The following is a 22933-nucleotide window of genomic DNA, read 5'->3' on the forward strand; positions in this document are numbered from 1 at the left end:
TCCCGGAGTTCACTCAGACTCACGTCCATCGAGTCAGTGATGCCATCCAGCCATCTCATCTTCTGTCATCCCCTTCTCCTTTTGCCCTCAATCTTTCCCAGCATCAGGGTCTTTTCAAATGAGTCAGCTCTCCGCATCAGGTGGCCAAAGTATTAGAGTTTCAGTTTCAACATCGGTCCTTCCAATGAACACCCAGGACTGATCTCCTTTAGGATGGACTGGTTGGATCTCCTTGCAGTCCAAGGGCCTCTTTAGGGTCTTCTCCAACACCACAGTTCAAAAGCATCAATTCTTAGGCGTTCAGCTTTCTTTATAGTTTTCCTTAGTTTCCCTCATAGTTTTCCTTAATTTTATGAAACTGTAAAATCCCTTTCCGTTGCAGGCCATCCCCCTCCCTGCCCCTGCCCGTGGCTTCCTGCTGCTACCTGCCTGCCTGCTGGCACACCTGACCAGGCATGTCGGGCACCTCACACACTGTGATCTGCTCCTGCCTTGGGGCCATTTCTCTTGCTCGACTGTAGACGGTTCCAGAGGGTTAGCCCCTTAGGCTTCAAAGGGTTTTCCATTCATTTTCTCATCTGTTCTAGAAAACAGTCTTAAGAAGGGAGCAGAGTAATATCGGCTCCTGTGTTCAGATGGGAGTGCTAAGGTCTGGAGGGATGAAGGGAGTCACCCAAGGTCACACAGTGTGTCAGGGACATCAGAGTTACCGGTTCTGTCGACCCCCGCTCCCCACCACCCAGGGGGACATGAACCTCTCCGGTAAGAGGAGGCGAAGGAGCCACAGGAGGTGAGCCCCACCCCAGGCCCAGCCTTGCCCCCTAGTTGGTGCCAGTGAGGAAGGCAGCCAGCCTCAGGACCGCACCCAGGGCAGCGGCAGCTGGGACCCTGGCCGGCCTGGCTCCTCTGCGGCTCTCCGGCCTCCATCCATGGAGTGAGGATGAGGCCAGGCCCTGTGGAGTCAGCCCCCCCAAGCCCCGCTCCTGCCGCTCTCATGTTCTGGAAATCTGAGATGCTCAGAGACAAGCTGGAGAATTCATCCTCAGGGCAGCCGCCCACCCGTCCCCAGGCGCCAGCCGTCCAGGCGTGGTCTTGGAGGAGGCTCCAGGTGGCCCGTGGGCTGGCCCAGCACGTGGCCGGGGGAGCGGGGGTCTGGCCAAGGCTGGCACCCCGTGTTCCTGGATGATGTGGGGAGGGTGTTTACTGCTTAGGGACTTCCTGCTGTCGCCCACTACTCTCTCCCAAGAAACTGCATGCAGAGAAGCCCTAGAAGGCTTCTGGAGGGAGGTCGTCCCCTGCCCTGGGCCTCCGTGCCTCCCCCAACTCCTCCCTTCCTTGGGAAACAAGCCTTAGCGGGGGCGACCCCATGCATAGCTGGGCTGGGAAGTGCTCTGGTCTGACCTCCGATGCTGAGGTGGGCCCACCCCTGGCAGCCCCACCAGTCTAGAGGGTGAGTGAGTCAGAGAGCCTTGTCCAGAGGTATTTGGTAGCAAGTGTGGAAATGAAGGGTAGACATTTCAGGCTTTTCTTCCCCTTTAACGTTATATATATTTTGCTACACAAGCAAAACCCGTTTATTCTAGGAAAACATAGACAAATATAAAGAAGGAACCAAACCTCCCAGATGGAGCCTCTCTGACGCTTCTTTGAAATGGTTCACGGATCATAGAACTTGGATCCAATACTGGCTGAGTTCCTCACCTCTCCGGGGATAGCCCTGGGATGACAGCTCCTGCCCCTACCACGTGTGGGGACCTCCCGCCCTCTCCCCAGGGCCCACCTCGACTCAGCTGTGTGGAGGGGAGCCTTGCGGTGGGGAGAGGTGCTTCTAGAATGAGGGTTTTCCTTTGCCCAGGGCTCCTGCCTCCTTCTTTCCTGGATGCCATAGACCCCAGGAAAATTGAGGAACGTTGAGGCCACCTTGGCTTCCTCTGAGGGGTATCTGCCCTCCACATCAGCCTTTTCAGCCATTTTCCAGGCTCCATGATGCCGTGAAGCAAAACAGTGGGGACGGGCTGGGGACGGACTAATCTCGGGGGTCACAGGGCAGGAAGTGATGGAGCAAGGACACTCCTCAGGGCTCATCTGCATCTTAACCAATAGAGCCCATCCCTGTGGCTCTGTGGGGTGGGTGCTTCTGATCCCTGCTTTTCTTCGGGGGCCAGGAAAGCCCAGAAGGGGAAGCACGTTTCCCCAGGAACCACCAGCCATCCTCCTCCAAGCTGCGCTGGTGGGTTCCAGGCAGACTCTGGGCTCACGCGGGTGGTGACCCAGGTTTTGCCAGACCGACTGCAGGTGGGGACTGCCTCCTGCATGACCGGAGGCCCCGACCCTGACCCCTGCTTCCTTTCCAGAGTTATGCCCCCGACACAGCCCCCTGGACCCGACGCCCCACACGCTGGTGCAGCCCGTCTCCGCCATGCTGGCCTCCGACCCTGACAGCTGCCCCTGCTGCCAGCACGACACCGGCCGGTGGCCCTCAGGCCCGGGCAGCAGCAGCGACTCAGGCCAGGAGGGCTCGGGCTCCGCGCACGCGGGGGTCGGCGAGGGTGAAGCCGGCATGGATGTGGCCCGCACCAGCGAGGACGGGGCCTCCTCGGAGCTGGGGAAGGAGGATGAGGAGGGGCCGGCCGATGGGGCGGCCCGGCTGTGCGAAGACCTGTGGCGGGAGACGCGAGCCAAGCTGCGGGGCATCGTGGACAGCAAGTACTTCAACCGGGGCATCATGATGGCTATTCTGGTCAACACCGTCAGCATGGGCATCGAGCACCATCAGCAGGCCAGTGGGGAGCGGGGCGGTAGGGGGGCATGGGGCGGGCTGGCACGTGTGTGCCCGGAGCCTGGCGCACACCCGCTATGTGTCTGTCTTGTCCTGGGTCCCATTCAGCCACGTGACCTCAGTGCCCAGCCCAGGGCTAGGCATGGAGGAGGCAGAGCTCAGGGTGGACGAGTGACCCAATGGCCACCTGGGGTGAGAGCCAGGGGGAGCACTTCCTGTCCCTCTCAGCGTGGACACCTGCTCACCCACAGCCCATCCCTCGCTAGTCCCTGCTGAATCCTGACTTCCGTGCCTCACCTCTGTACCCGAGCCTTCCTGTCTCTTCTCTCCAAAACCCCTGAAGTGGTCTTTCCAGAGGCTGGGAGTGCCCTGGCCCCAAACTTCCATGACCTCTGTTGCCCTTGGCACAAAATGCAGACCTTTTCACCGATGGTCAAAGCCCCTTGTGCTCTACCCATGACACACCTTCAGCAGGTGGGGCGTCCTCCTATCCCTGACCCCCACCCCAACTTCCTCCCCCCGTCCACTGCAGCCCCACGGCACTCAGGGCCCCTGTGGGGTTGCCCTGCTGCCCCCGTCTCCCTTCTTGGCCGAACCTGTGGCTTCTTCTGCCTTCAGCTCTGGAGGCATGGGGGGCAGAGACCGTGCTGACAGAGGTAAATGGTGGGTCCCAGGTCCCCTGCGCCACGAGGGGTACTACCCAGGGTTTAGAGGTGAGGCAAGTTGGACATGACTGAGCGACTTCACTTTCATTTTCACTTTCATGCATTGGAGAAGGAAATGGCAAACCCACTCCAGTGCTCTTGCCTGGAGAATCCCAGGGACGGGGAGCCTGGTGGGCTGCCATCTCTGGGGTCGCACAGTAGGACACGACTGAAGTGACTTAGCAGCAGCAGCAAGTTCAGAGAAAGGATCCCCCAAGGTGGGGTAGCTGCCCATGGGGGCGGGGACGGCTACTGGAAGGTGACAGGAGCACAGGGAGGATGTGTGGTACTAGAGGGTATTTATGGGGGCGCAGGACGGAGGGCTAGGGGGTTAGCACAGATGTCTCCATAGCTCACACTTGGCTGACAGCCTGGACAAGTCAGTCCACCCCTGGCTCCTTTTGGAAAAACATCATTTTCTGGCTCCCATAGTTCCTCAGCTGCTAGGTGGGGTCCGTCCCTTAACCTGCACCCCAGCTGTGTAGGAACTCTGTCTAGGAGCCAGAGCGGGAGGCTGGAGGCCCAGGGAGGGGGCCTCAAGATCCCACAGGCACTGACCCAAGATCCCACAGCCAGTTGGGGTCAGATTTCATCCCCCATGGGGTTTGAACACCCCCTTGGCTTCCCAGTGGTCCTCTTTCTGTGGGCCCCCCCACCCGCCCGCCCACAGCACCCCAGGGCGGGCCCCACTCTCATTTCCGTCTTCATTAGCCCACCAGGCACAGGCTCCATTCAATTTACTTAAATGCGGCCCCTGGGGCTGCCACCGCACTCTGCTTGGAGCTGCCCGTTTGCCAGCCATTCCAGCTTAATTATGAGGGTCTCTGGGGAGGGCCGGTGGGGAGGCTTTCTGCAAGGGTAAAGTTGGTGAGACTGGCAGCCTGGACCCCCTCGCCTCCAGTCTAGTCTCCTGGCCTTTGTCTGACCCAGCGTCCCCAGGGAAGGCCCCGCAGTGAACTGGTGCTGCCGGATTGCTAGCTCTAGCTTCTGGATGAGCAGCACCCAGGGTGCCTGTCGCAGTCCCGCCCCACCAGGGCCTGAGCATGGTCCCTGCTGGCGGCTTGTGGAACCAGCTTGCAGGAGCCCATTTTCTCAGATTCCAGGATTTTGCAAGCCCCCCCTTTCAAACGGTTTGGCCATGGAAGGAGGGGTATTCACCCCGTGGAAACTGCCCTACGCTGCAAATCAGGGCTATTTTCTCAGAGGCCTGTTTGCTACTGTGCCACTGGTTCCCGCCTTCTCAGCCATCCCTTCAAGGCAACACGGTGGCCGCAGCTCTGACCTCTGGGTCCAGCTTCTCCCTCTCCCTGCAGCCCCAGACTCAGGCCAGGCCACGGTCCCTGCTCGAGTGCTCTTGGGGTCTCCCTGCCTGGTCTGGCCCGCCTTGTCCTTCTGCCGCATCCTTTTGGGCAAACACTCTAGCCTTCAGATGGTGGGGAGGGGGCCTCTTCTCTTTGGTGCTGCAGGCCCCCTTTGGTCAGATGGCGGGAGGGGGGTCTCTTCTCTTTGGTGCTGTAGGGCCCCTTTGGTCAGTTGGTGGGGAGGGGGCTCTTCTCTTTGGTGCTGCAGGCCCCCTTTGGTCAGATGGCGGGAGGGGGGTCTCTTCTCTTTGGTGCTGCAGGCCCCCTTTGGTCAGTTGGTGGGGAGGGGTCTCTTCTCTTTGGTGCTGCAGGCCCCCTTTGGTCAGATGGTGGGGAGGGGGCTCTTCTCTTTGGTGCTGCAGGGCCCCTTTGGTCTCCCCACTGGGGTGCCCTCACTGGCACCCTCTGCCCCTTCACAGGATCCTCCCTGGCCTCCTCGTCCACAAGCAGATGCCCTGACTTCATGCCCTTTCCCTCATAGGGATTGGCTCTCTGGCTCCTACTAAGCGCCAGGCCCTGAGCCAGCCTGGTGTACTGAATTTTCACCACCATCCTCAGCAGGTATTAACACCACCTGCCCCACCCCCCAACCTGACGACTTCCACCGGAATGCTGAAACCTGCTGCTTCATCCCCTGGTTCTGCTGCCGCCCAGCAGGGTAACCTTGGGCAAGTCACTTGGCCTCCTTCAGCCAGTAGCCCCGTCTGGAAGTGGACACACGAACCTCTCCTCCCAGAGCAGCTGGGAGGGTCAAATGCGTTAAGGAGCCTGGCGCATAGTCCGTGCCCTCTAGTTAGGAATGGTTTGTGAACTTTTGTCGGAACCTTATACCACCCTTGGGGCTTCCCTCATAGCTCAGTTGGTAAAGAATCCGCCTGCAATGCAGGAGACTCCGGTTCAATTCCTGGGTCGGGAAGATCCGCTGGAGAAGGGATAGGCTACCCACTCCAGTATTCTTGGGCTTCCTTTGTGGCTCAGCTGGTAAAGAATTCGCCTGCAGTGCGGGAGACCTGGGTTCGATCACTGGGTTGGGAAGATCCCCTGGAGACGGGAAAGGCTACCCACTCCAGTATTCTGGCCTGGAGAATTCCATGGACAGGCCATGGGGTCACAAAGAGTCAGACACGACTGAGCGACTTTCACTACACCACCCTTGGGGTGAGTTTACCCAGCTACCGTCTGGAGCTTAAAAAAATTATTAAGGAAGAAGTGAGGGGGAGGGAAGATTTTTAAAAATATTCTCTTTAAAGCAGCTCGGAGCGGCAGCCATTGTTTGGCGGAGCTCCACACAGGGGCTGCTCGTGGGGCGCGGGTAGCTCTGCTCCACGCCCCTCGCTCCCATCCCAGACGGTGCTGGCAGGAAGCGATCCGCCCCCGAGTCTATTTTGAGCAACTCCCATCTGAGGTGGTGCCGGTAGAGAGAGAGGTGGCCCAGGGCTGCCAAGGGGCAGGGAGAGAAGCCGGGAATGGGAAGCAGAGGCCGGGGAGCACATGCAGCCCGTCCCCTGCAGGGGAGGGGACCAGAGGGGAGGCGTCCTGGGGGGTCCCTTGTATGGCCCCGGCTGCACACCCTGCAGGCGGCGAGCTTGGGGTGGTCACCGGGTGGCAGGGGTGGCAGGTGACGAGGGCATGACAGAGGTCAGGTGTCACTTCCCTTTTCCGTCTGTGAAGGGGCCACCCCTGTGTGGTCACAGGGGCTCAGATGAGAGGTGAGACGGGGGTGCCCATGGCCTCTAGGTGCTCACTGCTGCCAAGATCACGAAGGACTGTCGCCAGGTTTCTCGTGGTCATGGATACCCCGTGCAGGGACTGGCCTGGGAGGAGGTGACCGGGAAAAGCAGGAGTCAGCCAGGCAGGGGCCTGTGTGTGACCCACGAGGCAGTCAGATGGTGCTGAAGTCTGCTCCCGACCCGGCGCAGCCCTGGCGGGGAGGGGGCCCAGAACCGTCTGGGACGGAGTCTGCGTGACAGGCAGGTGGGTGGGGATGGCTTGGGCAGCCAGATTCCTCCGTCGTCATCTGCTCTCCTGTGTTGTCATATCTCTTCCTGGTATGACCTCACGGCAGCCCCTGGGGAAGGTGGGGCGAGTGTCTTGTCCCCACTGGGCAGGTGGGGAAACTGAGGCTAAGAGAGGTGAACTGGCTTGCCCAGCGTGGCGTGGTGTGACTGTCAGCACTGGGCTCCGAGATGCTGAGGTTGAATTGGAGGTTCCAGAAGGCTGATAGGAGGTGAAGGGGAGGCACCGCTCTTGGGAGGGGGCTGTCTCAGCCCCACCGTCTCCTGGCACTCTCTTGACCATGCCCATGACTCCTCCCGAGCTGGGCAAGGCCTTCCTGAGACTAGAGGATGGTCACCGTGTCAGACAACACAAAGAGGATTAGAAGCTACCCTCGTGGTCCAGTGGTTAAGGCTCTGCCTTCCAATGCAGGGGGCGCAGGTTAGATCCCTGCTTGGGGAATTAAGACCTCATATGCTGCAGTGCGGCCAAAATAGAAAAAAGAGGGTCAGGTTGAATGGAGTGCAAGGCAGGGGTGCAGAAACCCTCCCTAGAGCAGGGCTGACCCCAGCTGGAGTATGTCCACTGGCTCTAGCTCCCAGGGGACAGCATTCAAGGCCTCCAAATCAGTGGATGGGTCAGAATAGGTTTTATTCTCTTTTCAACAGTCCTGTCAAGTCACTGCCAACCTAGATCTGGGGTGACTCTAGGAAGAGGAAGATGGGATAGCTTAGTGCCTGACATTCCAGCTCTTTGGGGGCTTAGGGGAGAGACACACCAACATGGGCTGCAGTCAGGGAAGGCTTCCTGGAGGTGGTGGCACTGGAAATGGATCCTGAGGGATGACTGGGATTTCAGTAGACAGAGAAGAGACAAATGCAGGCACCAGGAACATAGGTATTCCTATGGAAGACCCTCCTGAGCCCTCAAGGTGCATATGCACAGGCCAGGGCAAACAGCCCAGGAGGCGCGGGGGCTGTCCATTCATGAAGGGTCTTGAGACTGGCTTTATCCTTAGGGCAGTGGGGGAAGGGGGCATAGAAGGCTTATAAGCAGGGTAGTGAGTCTGTTGAACTAGAGCCTCAAGTCAGAAAGGCAGGGAGGTGCAGGCACCTGGACCATGAGGAGGTATCGGGCCAGAGGGAGGAGACCTGGGTTTGAGATCTGATTCTTCTGCTGACTGTGTGTGGCCAGGGAAGTCACTCTTCCTCTCTGGGTCTCAGGTTTTCTGGCTGTCAAATGGAGCTACTATAGGATATTGTTTTAGCCTTGAGGGAATAATTCATGGAAAGTGCTTAGCACCACCTGGCACATGGGGATGTTTTCAACACCAGCTGGCATTGTTGTCGTGGGGGTAATGCTGGGCTCGAGGGGTTCCTGGGGGGCAGCTTAGGTTCCTGCCCAGCTGGGCCCTTGTCTGCCCCTGCAGCCGGCCCTCCCAAGCCTGGCGTCTATCAGGGGTGAGCTGGCCGTGCCCCTGCCCCCGTCTCCCTCTGCTTCTGGCCTCTCCTCCAGGTTGCAGCCCCCCTCATCGGCCCTCCATCCTCCCTCCGCTGGTGTAACCTGGTTTTTCTGCCCTTCCGCACCCCCTCTTCCCCTGGGTGGGTCTTCGCCATCTCCAGCCGCCTCTCTGCAGCGTCTCCGTCTGTCTGTCTGCCTCAGCACGCTCACTTGCTGGCTCTGCCTCTGACTTGCCCAGTGTCGCGATCGCAGTCTTCATTCTGTGTTTGTCTCTGTTTTTCTCTTTGTCTTGTCTCTCCACACCCTGTGTTTGCTTCTCACTCCCGGGTCCATATTGGTCTGTCTGTCCATCTGCGTTTTGAGTCTCCCTCTGTCCATCTCTCTGACGGCTGCCCTGTTCCTCTTCCATGCCTCCCCGCTTGGTCTCTCACTCACCGTGTCTAGGTTTGTCCACCTGTCTGTCTCCCAGAAAAATGCTCGCAGGAGTGATGGATGGTCCATTAGAAAAAGATTAACAGGTGTGTGCTTGACTAGAGAAACAGCTGTTGCGAGGGAGGAGGGGATGAAGCGGGTGACCTTTTGGGGAGAGCCGGGCGGCAGGCTTCCCATCGGTTGTGGGTGGGCGGGAGCGTGTGCGGTGCATGGCCCCGAGTGGGGTGATTGCTGTCACGGACTGTCAGCAGCCACATCTCTCATCTCCCTTTTGGCGGGCTGGGAAATTGGTGACTCTCAAGAGCATCTGGGCCCTGGCTCAGCCTGGGATGCTGGGCCCCAGCCCCTCCCGCTCTGGGGGCCTCTCTCAGGGTCCCACTCCCCTTTCGGGACCATTTTGTGAGTCAGATGTAATTACAGATGGAAATGGTGCCTTCTCCTTTGATCTGGCCTTGAGAGGAGCTGGCAGTTTTATTAGACTTCCCAGGCACCAAGCGGGAAGCAGAGGGTTGGGTTGCTATTTTTTTCTCTTCTCCTTTTGACCCAAGTGGAGTCAAAGTCAGGCCCTGAGTCCCTGTTGCTCTGTGGGAGAGGTGGGCCAGAGCGGGCGGACCTGATATTGGGATTTCTCCCATCTCCCTCCCTCGCTCCAGCTGGTCCCTCTGCCTGGACACCTTCTCTTCTCCCTGTTACCCACTCCCCCTCTTGGCTTTGAGCTCTCCTTGAGATGTCACTTCTTCCAGGAAGCTGCTCCAGACTCCACTGACCCTATGGCCTAAACCACCTTCAACTTCCCCCTGTTTTTATCACCTGCTGACTGGTTTGATAAGCTGCACGAATGGCTTTGCCAGTGGAGCCTGCACTTCTCAAGGGCAGGAAGAATGTCACGATTGGCTTACCACCGCCCGGCCTGGGTAGCACAAGCCCAGCCCTTGACCGACGCTGGGGAGAGCCTGCAACAGTGGACGAGCAAATGGATGGATGGATGAGTTTGGGGGTGGGCGTGGGGACTGGGAGCACAGTTTGAAGTCTGACTTGGTGGCTCTGCCACAGCCTTGCCAGGTGACTCAGCATGGCAGTTCCTTCTCTGAGCCTCAGTTTCCTCATCTGTAAAACGGAGATGACAACAGTGGCCTCGCAGGGTGGCTGAGGTGTCAGTAATTGAGTTGGGGTTGAGCTCAGGCCTGACAAATGGCCCTTTCCTGCTGCATGATTTGGGTAGGAACAACCTGGTGGTTGTTTTACTCAACCGGTGGTGAGTAAAGACCTGACACTTGACCAGTCCTGGAAGAACCAGGGGAGGCGAGAGGGGTGGAGAGAGAAGGGGCTGGAGCCCTGTTTAGCCCTCCCCTCACTCCATCTCCCATTTTATGGATGAGGAAACTGAGGCCTGGGCAGTGAGGGTGGACTTGCAGCCCCACCCCCAGTTGTGGCTATAGGGTAGCTTGTTTAATACACTGGCATTCCTCGGCTAGTCCCACGTGTAGGGGTGTCATGTGCTGCTAATACTTAGCAGGTATGCAGCTCCAGGGGCAGAGGGTGGGTCTGTGGACAGAGGGGCTAGTCTCTCTCTGAGTAGCTGGGACTTTGACCTTCAGGGGCTTCCCTCATGGCTCAGCTGGTAAAGAATCTGCCTGCGATGCGGGAGACCTGGTTTCAATCCCTGAGTCAGGAAGATCCCCTGGAGAAGGGAATGGCAACCCACTCCAGTGTTCTTGCTTGGAGAACACCATGGACAGAGGAGCCTGGCGGGCTACATACAGTCCATGGGGTCGCAAAGAATCGGACACAACTGAGTGACTTTCCCTTTGACCTTCAACCTCTCTGGGTGAAGTAAGCCCCACTGACCGGGTGGTCCAGTGTACTGAAAGCCGTGGTGGCACACGGTAGGGGCAGGGCCTCTGTCTGCCCTTCACAGCGCTGGTGGTGTCAGCCACCCACAATCTTGAGAAGGCAATTGCTAAGGAAGGAAGGAGGTCGGGGGAGGGCTGCGAAGGTCAGAGCCTTGGAGTTAGGCTGCTTGGGTTCAGATCCAGGTACTAGCTGTGCAGCCTCAGGCAGGGGACTGGCCTTCTCTGAACCTGTCTCCTCATCTGCATAATGGGCTCTTCAGTTCAATTCAGTTGCTCAGTCATGTCTGATTCTTTGCAATCCTACGGACTGCAGCACACCATGCTTCCCTGTCCATCACCATCTCCTGGAGCTTGTTCAAACTCATGTCCATCAAGTTGGTGATGCCATCCAACCATCTCATTCTCTGTTGTCCCCTTCTCTTCCTGCCTTCAATCTTTCCCAGCATCAGGGGCATTTCTAATGAGTCAGCTATTCGCATCAGGTGGCCAAAGTATTGGAGTTTCAGCATCAGTTCTTTCAATCAATATTCAGGATTGATTTCCTTTAGCATTGCCTAGTTGGATCCCCTTGCAGTCCAAGGGTCTCTCAAGAGTTTTCTCCAACACCATAGTTCAAAAGCATCAATTCTTCAGTGCTCAGGCTTGTTTATGGTTCAGCTGTCAGATGCATACACGACTCCTGGAAAAACCGTAGCTTTGGCTAGACAGAACTTCATCAGCAAAGTGATGTCTCTGTTTTTTAATATGCTGTCTAGGTTGGTCATAACTTTTCTTCCAAGGAGCAAGCATCTTTTAATTTCATGGCAGCAGTCACCATCTGCAGTGGTTTGGGGGCACAAGACAATAAAGTCTTTCACTGTTTCCACTGTTTACCTATCTATTTGCCATGAAGTGATGGGACTGGATGCCATGCATGATCTTTGATTTTTGAACGTTGAGTTTTTAGCCAGCTTTTTCACTCTCCTCTTTCACTTTCAGCAAGAGGCTCTTTAGTTCCTCTTTGCTTTCTGACATAAGGGTGGTGTCATCTAAATATCTGAGCTTATTGATATTTCTCCTGGCAGTCTTGATTCCAGCCTGTGCTTCATCCAGCCTGGCATTTCACATGGTGTACTCTGCATACAAGTTAAGTAAGCAGGGTGACAATATCCAGCCTTGACGTACTCCTTTCCCAGTTTGGGACCAGTCCGTTGTTCCATGTCTGGTTCTAACTGTTGCTTCTTGACCTGCACACAGATGGGCTCTTGTGAAGGACTAAGTGACATGGTACTTATGAAGTGCACAGGACAGGACCTGCACACACTCACTAAATGGGTTAGGGTCGTGGGCAAACAGGGATTCCGCAGTCACTGGTTTGCCTTTCTGTCTTGCTCTCTGTCTAACCATGTGACCTCAGGCTGCCTTCTGAGCCTTGTCTTCCTTATCTGTAAATTGGGTGTCATAATGTGGCCCTCAGTGAGCAGTACAGGCATCATTGCCCAGTTGATGGGAGGTCAGCCCCATGTGTTCTCATCTCAGTAGCCCTCTTGGGACAGCAGAGACGATGCAGAGGCCAAGTGCAGGGGGAGGGTGGAGGTCCAACGAGGACACCGACCTGCAGGCCATGGGGCCAGGGTGGCAGAGCCAGGCCCTCCCTGGGGGTTTGAGAGCTCATGGGTGTCCAGAGTGGGGGATGCACGGCTGCCCTCTGGCCTGACCGGGTCCCTGTCCCCTGCCCCAACATCCCCACAGCCTGAGGAGCTGACCAACATCCTGGAGATCTGCAATGTGGTCTTCACCAGCATGTTTGCCCTGGAGATGCTGCTGAAGCTGGCTGCCTTCGGGCTCTTCGACTACCTGCGCAACCCCTACAACATCTTCGACAGCATCATTGTCATCATCAGGTGCTGACCCCACCTCCCCAGCCTGCAGACTTAGAATTAGAGCGAGGAGGGAGGGGGATTAAATGCACTGACCCCAGCCAGTAAATGAAGCTGTTGTTGTTCGGTTGCTCAGTCATGTCCGACTCTTTGCAACCTGATGGACTGCAGCACACCAGGCTTCCCTGTCCTTCATTATCTCCCGGAATTTGCTCAAACTCATGTCCATTGAGTCAGTGGTGCCATCCAACTATGGATGTAAATGAAGTACATAAGATCAAAGGAAGTCAATTATACTGAAAACCAGTTAGGAAAATATTTGAAAATGTATAATTTAACAATATAGATGTGCTTCTGGGTGAATGAATTAAATATCAAGATCAATAGTAGTGGGTCCATAACAACCACTTTCCAGAGAAAGGATGAGCGTAACTAACGTCTGGAAATATCTGTATCAGCCATCATGTGGTAGAAAACCACCAGTGATTTCGATTGGCCACAGGGTCATAGGGACTGCTAATTAATTCTCTGCTGTTTGTTGTTGACCTTCATAATTAAAGGAATGTTAAATCTCAAAAAGAGGTCAGCGATATTCATGGGCTGTAGACTTCTTGAAGGGGGCGGTCCGTGGAACCCAGGTTCAGAGCCCTGGGTTTAGGGTGCCAGGAGCCGCAGCGACGTGGCAGACAGCATCCGGTGGGTGAACGAGTGTATGAACGGAACGTGTGCCTCTCCGTCTCCCCGGCCCCGCTTCTTCCTCTGCCCTCGTCCCGCTGACCCCTCCTGCCTCTCTCCCCTCCCCGCCCTGCCTGCTGGCCCGGCCGCAGCATCTGGGAGATCGTGGGGCAGGCGGACGGCGGGCTGTCGGTGCTGCGGACTTTCCGGCTGCTGCGGGTGCTGAAGCTGGTGCGCTTTATGCCCGCGCTGCGGCGCCAGCTCGTGGTGCTCATGAAGACCATGGACAACGTGGCCACCTTCTGCATGCTGCTCATGCTCTTCATCTTCATCTTCAGGTGAGCCCTGCCTACCCTGGCGCCACACCCGCGGGGTCTGCTAGGGCCGTGGGCAGGGGCCTGGGGGAGTGTGACTGAGCTTCTCCACGCAGCACCCCAGACCTGGGTGTGAATCCTGACACCGTCACTTCATCCCTGGGCAAATCCTGCCCCTCTGAGCCTTCATTCTCTGGGCAAATCCTGCCCTCTGAGCCTCAGTGTTCACATCTGTAAAATGGGACCAACTCTGGTGCTTCTCCTCTTAAGTGGGCTGTTCTGAGAATGAAACAGGGTGGGCGGACAGAGAGCTTGGTGTGTGTGTGAGCCCCTTGAGCCACCTCCATCCTTCCCCCAGCATCCTTGGGATGCACATCTTTGGCTGCAAATTCAGCCTGCGCACGGACACAGGAGACACGGTCCCTGACAGGAAGAACTTCGACTCCCTGCTGTGGGCCATCGTCACGGTGTTCCAGGTGAGCCCTGGCCTGTGTCCATGGGTGTCTGTCGCTTTTTGGAGGTGTCCCCAGCCTTAGAGAGTCTGGGGAAGAGCAGAAGCCTGCAAGGAGGCCCCTCAACCCCAGCCTCCAGTGGCCAGACTGCCTCAGCTCTGGCTGTGAGAACTGGACTGACCGCCCAGAGCCGGTCCCTGTGCGTCCACTCCTGCCCCGAGACTTTGGGGTTGATTCTTCCCTGAAACCGTTTCCTCATGGGTACTGTGGTCGTGGGGGTGGGGTTGTGGGGGCAGCCAGGAGGGAGCGCTGGTCACCTGGGAGTGAGTGTTGGGGCAGGAGTATGTGATGCAGGCCTTGAGGGTGTGGGCAAGCCAGGCAGCAGGAAGAGCAAGGGGTGTGTGTGTGTGTGTGTGTGTGCACATGTGTGTGTGTGCACATGTGTGTGTGCACGTGTGTGCACACATGTGCATGCGCTTGGGTCTGTGGCTATGCCCCAGCCGAGGCCATGATATGCGAGGACCCTGGGTGCATGATTGTGTATGAGAGGATGCTGTGTGCAAGTATGCGCGGGCTGCTGCGTGCCTGCAGCTAGGACACCCAGTGGGCTGGGGCCTGGGGATACTCAGGGGCTAAGCAGTCGATCCTCTCCCCTCACAGATCCTCACCCAGGAGGACTGGAACGTCGTCCTCTACAACGGCATGGCTTCCACCTCCCCCTGGGCCTCCCTCTACTTCGTTGCCCTCATGACCTTCGGCAACTATGTGCTCTTCAACTTGCTGGTAGCCATCCTGGTGGAGGGCTTCCAGGCGGAGGTGACTGTGGCCTTGGTGGAGGAAGCACGCCTTTGGGGCCTGTATGAGACTGGGTGGGCAGAGGAGGGTGTTACCAGTGAGGTGGTGAGCTTCCCATCACAGGAAGCATGCAAGTGGAGGCTGCATCTAGGACCCCTGCCTATCCCCCAGGGATGTAGGAATAAGCCTCTCCATCTCTGATATCCTAGAGTCCCCAAGATCTGGGACGCTGGATCCTGCCTGCTCCATTTTCTGAGGCTTGGGGGACACTTGGAGTCAGGCAGATGTGGATTTCTGGCTGAGGTCCTCATTAGCGTCTCACTTCCCTTTTCAGAGCCTCAATTTTCCCATCTGTAAAATGGTGTGTGTGTGGGGTGGGGGGGAAATGGTAAAAACACCCATTGAAAAATTCAGGAGGGAGGAGAGGGCTAAACTGACTTTCATTCCAATGTGAGGGACGGTCTCCCAGGGTGATGCCAATCGCTCCTACTCGGACGAGGACCAGAGCTCATCCAACATGGAGGAGTTTGACAAGCTCCAGGAGGGCCTGGACTGCAGCGGAGGTAACCAGATTTCCACTCATCACCTGGGAGGCCAGGACTTTTCCCCAGAGCTCCAGGCGGGCAGAGGGTACAGCATCTAGTTTCCCCTCAGGCCAAGGCTCCGGGACTGCTAACTCTGTGGTTTGTTGTTTACGTTTATAATAGAAATGCTGAATCTCAAAAAGGTCAGTGACAGTCATGGCTCTCCTGAATTCTAGCCATGCGGCCCCCCCTCACCCCTCCACACAGCTGGCCTGTTAGGAAGAGTTGTGGGCCTCAGGATGCCTGGGTTCTGTTGAGTACTTCTGGGCAGCTGGAAAGAAACCTCCCCAGCCCATGCTGTGTCCTCAGCAGCTAGGCTAGACAGGTTCTGCCCTCTTCCTGCATTGAGTACAGGAGTGAGGCTCCTATGCTGGGTGAAGCCCAGAGCTGGCCTCTAAACATGGAAGGCAAGGGCTTCACTCATCCAAAAGTAAAGCTGAAAGCCTTGGAGATGGGCATAGGGGAGGCACGTGTAATGGGGTCCAACCAGGAGGACTTCCTGGCGGAGGAAGTCTCTCCAGAAAAGTTCTTCTTTTCTGTTACTGTCCATGTCTATTTCTTCATCTCACGGCTTCTTTTGCTCTTGTTCTGTCCTCCTGTCTGCCCCTCCTTCTGTCTCTATCTGAACCCTCCAGATCCCAAGCTCTGCCCAATCCCCATGACCCCCAATGGGCACTTGGACCCCAATCTCCCACTGGGTGGACATCTGGGCCCCACTGGGGCTGCAGCATCCGCCCCCCGCCTCTCACTGCAGCCAGACCCCGTGCTAATGGCCCTGGGCTCCCGCAAGAGCAGTGTCATGTCACTGGGGAGGGTGAGCTACGACCAGCGCTCCCTGGTGAGTCCTTGTGGGGTGCTCTGGATGGCTGCTTCCTGCCGGGTGTGTGCTGAGTGACCCAGAGAAGATGTGTCTGCCAGTCTGGTACCAGCCTGGTACCTAGGCTTAGGACACCAGATTGCCCAGCCAGAATCAGGCAAGGACCATGTCATTGTATTCCTGGTGCCCAGGGAACAAGGAATGAATGAATAAGTGCCAGTGGGTCTGGTGTAGAGTTGGGTTTCGGTCTTAGCAGCAACGTGCAGGGTAAAGAGCTGGGCCTCGGGGTTGGGGAGACCTGAGCTTCAGTCTGGCTTCTGCCACCGCCAAGCTTTGTAACCAAGGCCAAGTTAGAATGCTTCTCTAAGCCTCCAGTTTCCTTTCCTGTAAAATGGGCAGATGCCCTAACTTGCTGTACCTTTCTCACTAGAAATGAGGTGGCAGGAGGGACAGAACCACAGGGTGGAGGTGACCAAACGTCCCAAGATAAGGATGGAGTGAGAGGCAGAGCAGGGACAGGTCTCCTGGGGTCTAGCCCCTTCTGTGACCCAGTGGCCAGGTGTGTGGCCCCCTTTGGGCCTCAGCAGGTATGCAGGTTGCCTTCAGTCACAGCCGTAACTGTGTGTGATGGCGCTGACCAGAGCCCCGGGCTTCCTCCCAGTCCAGCTCTCGGAGCTCCTACTACGGGCCGTGGGGCCGCAGCGGGGCCTGGGCCAGCCGTCGCTCCAGCTGGAACAGCCTCAAGCACAAGCAACCGTCGGCGGAGCATGAGTCCCTGCTCTCCGCTGAGCGTGGCGGCGCCCGGGGCTGCGAGGGTGCCCGGGACGAAGGCCCGCTACGGACCGCGCCCCTGCACGCCCTACACGCCCACCATGCACATCATGGTCCCCACCCGGTGCATCGTCACCGCCACCACCGCCGAACACTGTCCCTCGACACCAGAGATTCGGTGGACCTGGCCGAGCTAGTGCCCACCGTGGGCACCCACTCCCGGGCGGCCTGGAGGACGGCGGGCCTGACCCCCGGGCACGAGGACTGCAATGGCAGGATGCCCAGCATCGCCAAGGACGTCTTCACCAAGATGGATGACCGCCGGGATCGCGGGGAGGATGAGGAGGAGATTGACTACGTGAGTGCGCGGGGCTCTGGGGCAGCGGAAGGGACCACGAGGTGGAGAGCAGGCATAGAACAGGGAGGGGCCGAGGGGCGGGGCTTGAATGGGACCCCACCTAAATGGGCGTGGGGAGAGGACTTCAGGCGCGTGAGCAGGGGGCGGGGCCCGGACTGCCCACCTCTGAGTGGGCTCACCCCTGGCACAGAAGTCCTCCTGGCCTACCCTGGGTGGGGCGAGCATTCTGGTCTTGCTAGGAGAGTTCGGAGGTCATCCAGTGGCCACACTCTGCTAGATGGCCAGGATGGGTGGAGGTGAGCAGCTCTGGGCAGCGCTGACCTGCCTGACCCCGCGGCCTTCTCTTGCCAGACTCTGTGCTTCCGAGTCCGCAAGATGATTGACGTCTACAAGCCTGACTGGTGTGAAGTCCGCGAGGACTGGTCCGTCTACCTCTTCTCCCCCGAGAACAGGTGGGCAGGGCCAGGCTTGGGGTGCCTTTAGTGTAGGAGGTTGACGTGTCTGGGAGGGAGAGATTTCTGCCAAGCCAAGCAGGACCATTGTGGGGGCATCACTTATACCTCAGAGCCTGCAGGGGAGGGAGGCGTTCGGGTGGGGGCTTTTCTGAGCATCTTCTCTACCCTAAGCTATTCCTGTGCTGGGCACCACGTTGGATAAGTCTTCTGAGAACCTGGAGTGCTTCCCTCTGGAGGGGGCATCAAAGGGCTTCCTGGAAGAGGTGGCCTTTGTGCTGGGCTTTGGAAGCAGACAGCATTCTGCAGATGAAGAAGGAGGTGTGAGAAGGTGGAGGCCGGTCCAGGTGGAGAGAGTAGCCTGAGGAAAGGCCTGGGGGCAGGAGCTGAGGGTATCTGGCCATGTGTGCCCATGCGGCTGAGGACAAGGCTCAGGGGCATGGACTGGTGTCTGGAAAGCTTTGAGTGTCGAGGCTAGGTGGGCACCCTTCATCCTAGGGTGCTAGGAGCTTGCAGTGTGGTCAAGTGGCATCCCGAGAAGATGTGAAATCGCCACCTGTGATGTGTCCAGAAGAGAAGGGTCAGCTTTCCAGGAGACCCTGGTCCCCATGTGTGCCAGGGCCTTCTGCCTTCCTTCCGGCTAGGGTGAGGGACAAACCAACGCTCACGTGGTCCCCTGCCCACCCTGCCCAGGTTCCGGGTCCTGTGTCAGACCATCATTGCCCACAAGCTCTTTGACTATGTCGTCCTGGCCTTCATCTTCCTCAACTGCATCACCATCGCCCTGGAGCGGCCCCAGATTGAGGCTGGCAGCACCGTGAGTGGCTGGAGCCTTCAGGCGGTGCAGGGGATAAGGCAGAGGGACAGGCTGCCAGGGCCTGCTGTGGGATAGCATGCCGGGCTGGGGGCAGGGGGTTGGAGAGCTTATGAGGCCGGATACTGCGGAGGGAGGTGTGGCTGGGAGCATGCCTCTGGAGAGGGGGCTGCCTCCATGGACTGTGAAGTGGCAGCCTCTCCTGGGTGCCCCTTGGCTGAAGGCAGAGGCTGTCAGTTCTGGGAGGCCCCTGGACCCACAGCCTCTCCCGGCTCTTTCAGGAACGCATCTTCCTCACTGTGTCCAACTACATCTTCACAGCTATCTTCGTGGGCGAGATGACCCTGAAGGTACTGGCTTCACCTGGGACCTCTCCTTCCCCCTGTCCGGGGCCCAGGCTCTGGTCCAGCCTCTGTCAGCTGGTCATCCACTTGCCCCTCAGCAGCATTCCACAGGGGGCGTTGGAGGCCCATCCCCACTTGGTGCCAGCCACTGGGTTGGGCTTCTGGGGCGGAGGAAGGAGGAGGAGGCAAGGTCAGCTTCATGTCTGCTGGGTGGGCGCTCACAACGCATTTCCAGTGTCATGAAGGTACCTGCTGGAGGCGTGGGGCACAGGAGAGGGCTCGGTCTAGGATGCTTCCGGGAGTGCTTGGCTTCCAATGGGGATTAGCCAGATATGCAGGGAGAAGGGAACCGGGCAGTCATGGGCCTGTGCTTCAGGGAGCGGCTCCTTGGGTAAGGGGACACCTATAGCCTGCCTTCAGAGGGGTGGCAGTGGACGCATCCACTCCTGCCCGTCTGCTCCCCGGAAGTCTACCTGACCCCGCCCATCGCCCCGCCCCCAGGTGGTCTCGCTGGGCCTGTACTTCGGGGAACAGGCGTACCTGCGCAGCAGCTGGAATGTACTGGACGGCTTCCTTGTCTTCGTGTCAATCATTGACATTGTGGTGTCCGTGGCCTCGGCTGGGGGAGCCAAGATCCTTGGCGTCCTCCGGGTCCTACGGCTCCTGCGCACCCTACGGCCCCTGCGGTGAGGACCCTGCCCCCGCGGATGGGGATCCCTGCACTGCCAGAGGGATCTCCCAGGGTCTAAGTGGACCCCTCACTCTCTCCCTCTGCACCCACGCGGTCCCCTGTAGCATGTGCTGGGCACCATCTGAAGCCCAGGCTGTGGGCCCTGCTCCTGGGGGCGGGGCCTGCAGCAGGTGCTGGAAGGCGGGGGCTGAAGGTGGTCCCCAGGGCTGCTACCCACTCTCTGTGTGTCCTTGGGGGTCTCACTGCCATCTCTGGACCTCTAGTGTCTAGAGGAGGGTGCAGCGTGTATCCCAAGGGATTGGGGTGAAAGCGCCGCGCCTTGCTGTGCATAGAGTCTGTGGCCTGGGGGTCTCTGCTCTGGTGACTCGGGCCTAGTAGGGGCTGTCCCAGGTCTGGCTGATGGCTCATGGTATCCTTGGCCCCTCCCTGCCTGCAGTGTCATTAGCCGGGCACCTGGCCTGAAGCTGGTGGTGGAGACACTCATCTCCTCCCTAAAGCCCATCGGCAACATCGTCCTCATCTGCTGCGCCTTCTTCATCATCTTCGGCATCCTGGGGGTGCAGGTGAGGGGCCCTAGGCTGGGCTGGCAGTAGGCTGGGCTCTATGGTTGAGGAAGAGGCTCCACGTTCCTGCCCAGCTCTCGGGACCTTGTGCCAGATGCCCTGGTGGAGCAGCCATGGTCTCTGCCAGCAGGGAGCTCCCATTCCAGGCAGGGAGGCAGACAGGGCCCAAAGGGCTGAGAGCAGAGCAGGCGGGGTAAATGGGATCACAGGGGGCCAAGGGAGGCAGGAACACAGGGCTGGGCCGGGGACAATGGGGAAGGAGGTGGCCTTTCCACCAGGCCTTGAAAGACAAGTGGTTTGGGCAGGTCACAGGGGCAATGAATGTCAGGGCAGATGGGCACATGGGGAGGTGGGGACAAGCAGGGCACTGGAGAGAGTCCTGGAGCTACGACTGGCATGGAGAGGTGAGCTGGACCGTGGGGGCGAGACCTGGAAGGGCAGCTTGGCTTCACTGGGGTGGGCACCATGGAGAGCCTCTAACCCAGGCAGGGCCCTGAGCTCACTCAGATTTTGGTTTGGAGCCCAGTTTGGGTATAGGATGGTGCCTCAGGGCTGGACGGGGAGGAGGGGTTGCAGACCGTAGACTGTGTATTGGGGGGTGGCCAGAATGACCTGGGCCTTCTACAGAGATGCTCTTTCTTGAGGGTCCGAGCCCTGTTCTGAGGCCCCCAGGCTCCCCACCTGGTCCTGTGCTCTGAGCTGTAGCTTTGGAGGAGCCCCGTGCACAGGGGTCCTTTGGGGTCGCTGAGAGATCACAGCATGGCTGCCTGGGCAGGAACCGCTTCGTGCAGACAGTGGATCTGCCCTTTCTAGGCAGTTGACATGGAGAGGGCTTGGGTCCCTAAGAGGGTCCCCTTGTTTCTTTCTCTCTCTCCCTTGGGGAGGTACAGGCAACTTTCTTGTGTGGAGTCCCTGTCCGAATCCCCAGTGTACGTACTGAGGTCTGATCTTTGGGGTCTGTGGAAGAGCTGGAAATCAGACCAGGCTGTGAACTTTGGCTCTGCCACTTCCTGAACCTGATGACTTTGGGAACTTAACCTAACATCACTGGGTCTCAGTTTTCTAACCTGTGAGATGGGATGAGCGTAGCCCTGCCTCATGCTGGAGGACTTGGAGAGCGGGTGGGGTAGAGTGAGTTGGCTCAGGCGTGCACAGAGAACGTGCCCCTGGAAGGGCACGTCCTTTTTCTGATTTGCACCCCAATTGCACCCCATCCACCACCATCCCCTGGGAGCACTGGCTAGATGGTCACTAGCCCTGTGTCCCTACCCCCAGCTCTTCAAGGGCAAGTTCTACCACTGTCTGGGTGTAGACACCCGCAACATCACCAACCGCTCCGACTGCGTGGCTGCCAACTACCGCTGGGTCCATCACAAGTACAACTTCGACAATCTGGGCCAGGTGAGCACCCGCTCCTACTCTTGACCTGCCCCACCCCAGATGGGTGGGGGTGACAGCTCTTCAGTGCCAACAGGACTATAGACCAGGCTTCAGTCTTCCCCTGCCAGGGCTTCTGCTATTCAAGCCTTGATTTTCTTTTCTGTAGAATGGGTAGGGGTAGAACTCCCTTCACAGGTAGTGTGAGGCTTAGGGACCCTGAACACAGAGTGTCTGGCAGGTGCTTGGCATTTAGTAAGTGCTTTAGTGGACGTTGGTTCCTGGTCCCCTTCCCCCACCCAGCCCTTTCTCATACTGGAAACTCTGCTTAATGGCAGGCTGATGGCCTTAGACCCCTGAGTAGGTCTCCGCAGAAGCACGTGGGAGGTCCCAGCATGGCCTGGAACCTTAGGTCCCTTCCTGGACCTCTTAGTAGCCGTGTGCCCTCAGGCCAGCTCTGTCCCGCTCTGTGCTTCAGTGTCTTCATCTGTAAACTGGAGCAGTGATAGCAGGTCTGTGATTCCAGGGTCCCCAGGCTCTCTGCACTTCAGACCTCTGTGATCTAAGGGCTCACAGCGACATTTGCTCCTTGAGCTGGAAGGACTTCGTGTGCTTCCCTGGTAGAGAGGGCTCCCTTTTTGTCCCCTGTCCTGCTCCTGGGCCTGAGCCCTTTCCAGGCAGCCCTCAGCACCATTCCCTCTGGGAAGCAAAGAGGAAGTGTCTGAGGCCTGGATGGATAGGACGGAGGGGTCAGTACAGGTCAGGAGACCTCTCCCGTGGATGCTTTGGCCTGCTGTCCATATAGAAGCCTTGGCTGGCTATCCCCTGGGGATCACCTCTGTTTCTAATATCATTAGTGAAGGTAAATATTGCCATTTACAGACAAAGAAGCTGGGGCCCAGAGACATGAAGGAACCTGCCCCAAGACACACAGCCAGTGAGTGGCAGAAATTGAGCTGGTCCTGACTTCTCTTGAGAGCTCCTGTTTCAGGCGCTAGAGGCAGGGCCCCTCCTGTTTTCAGGAACCTTCCAGTTTAAAGTCTCCACTGATCCTCGGCCCTGAAGGGTTAGCGCCATTCTGTGGGTGAGGGGAAAAGATGTCATGAATTTTTTTGCCTGGTTAATTTCAGAGCTGAGACTGGAGCCCAGGACTCCCAGTCCAGTGCTCATTCTCCTGCAGCAGTGCCTGCGGGGTACATGGCAGGCACACGGCGTGTTCTCAGAAAAGGTCTGTCGGTCAAGGACACAGCTCAGCCCTGGACTCGGGGAAGGCCTTTCTGTCCCTCCGAGGGGGCAGATGCAGCCTGAGATGCCCATGCCATCTCCCCACCTCCTTCCTCCCGTGTCTTCCAGGCCCTCATGTCCCTCTTTGTGCTGGCCTCCAAGGATGGCTGGGTGAACATTATGTACAATGGACTGGACGCCGTCGCAGTGGACCAGCAGGTGGGCGCGGCCGGGCCAGGTCTGCCTGGGCAGCAGGGG

The 22933-nt window shown here is 58.1% G+C and overlaps 1 protein-coding gene across 1 annotated transcript in view; it reads left to right on the forward strand.

Annotated features, from left to right (window-relative positions):
- The window catches only part of CACNA1I (calcium voltage-gated channel subunit alpha1 I), a 127189-nt gene that overhangs the window by 82830 nt on the left and 21426 nt on the right, over positions 1-22933 (forward strand). The window contains 15 exon segments of the mRNA XM_018048795.1: positions 2355-2779; positions 12317-12468; positions 13272-13457; positions 13792-13909; positions 14546-14701; positions 15150-15243; positions 15900-16102; positions 16743-17210; positions 17562-17662; positions 18356-18479; positions 18758-18826; positions 19322-19506; positions 19948-20074; positions 21350-21475; positions 22805-22894. Coding sequence (XP_017904284.1) covers positions 2355-2779; positions 12317-12468; positions 13272-13457; positions 13792-13909; positions 14546-14701; positions 15150-15243; positions 15900-16102; positions 16743-17210; positions 17562-17662; positions 18356-18479; positions 18758-18826; positions 19322-19506; positions 19948-20074; positions 21350-21475; positions 22805-22894 — 2624 coding nt within the window.

The sequence above is a fragment of the Capra hircus genome, chromosome 5, assembly GCF_001704415.2.
Source record: "Capra hircus breed San Clemente chromosome 5, ASM170441v1, whole genome shotgun sequence".
Taxonomy (NCBI): domain Eukaryota; kingdom Metazoa; phylum Chordata; class Mammalia; order Artiodactyla; family Bovidae; genus Capra; species Capra hircus.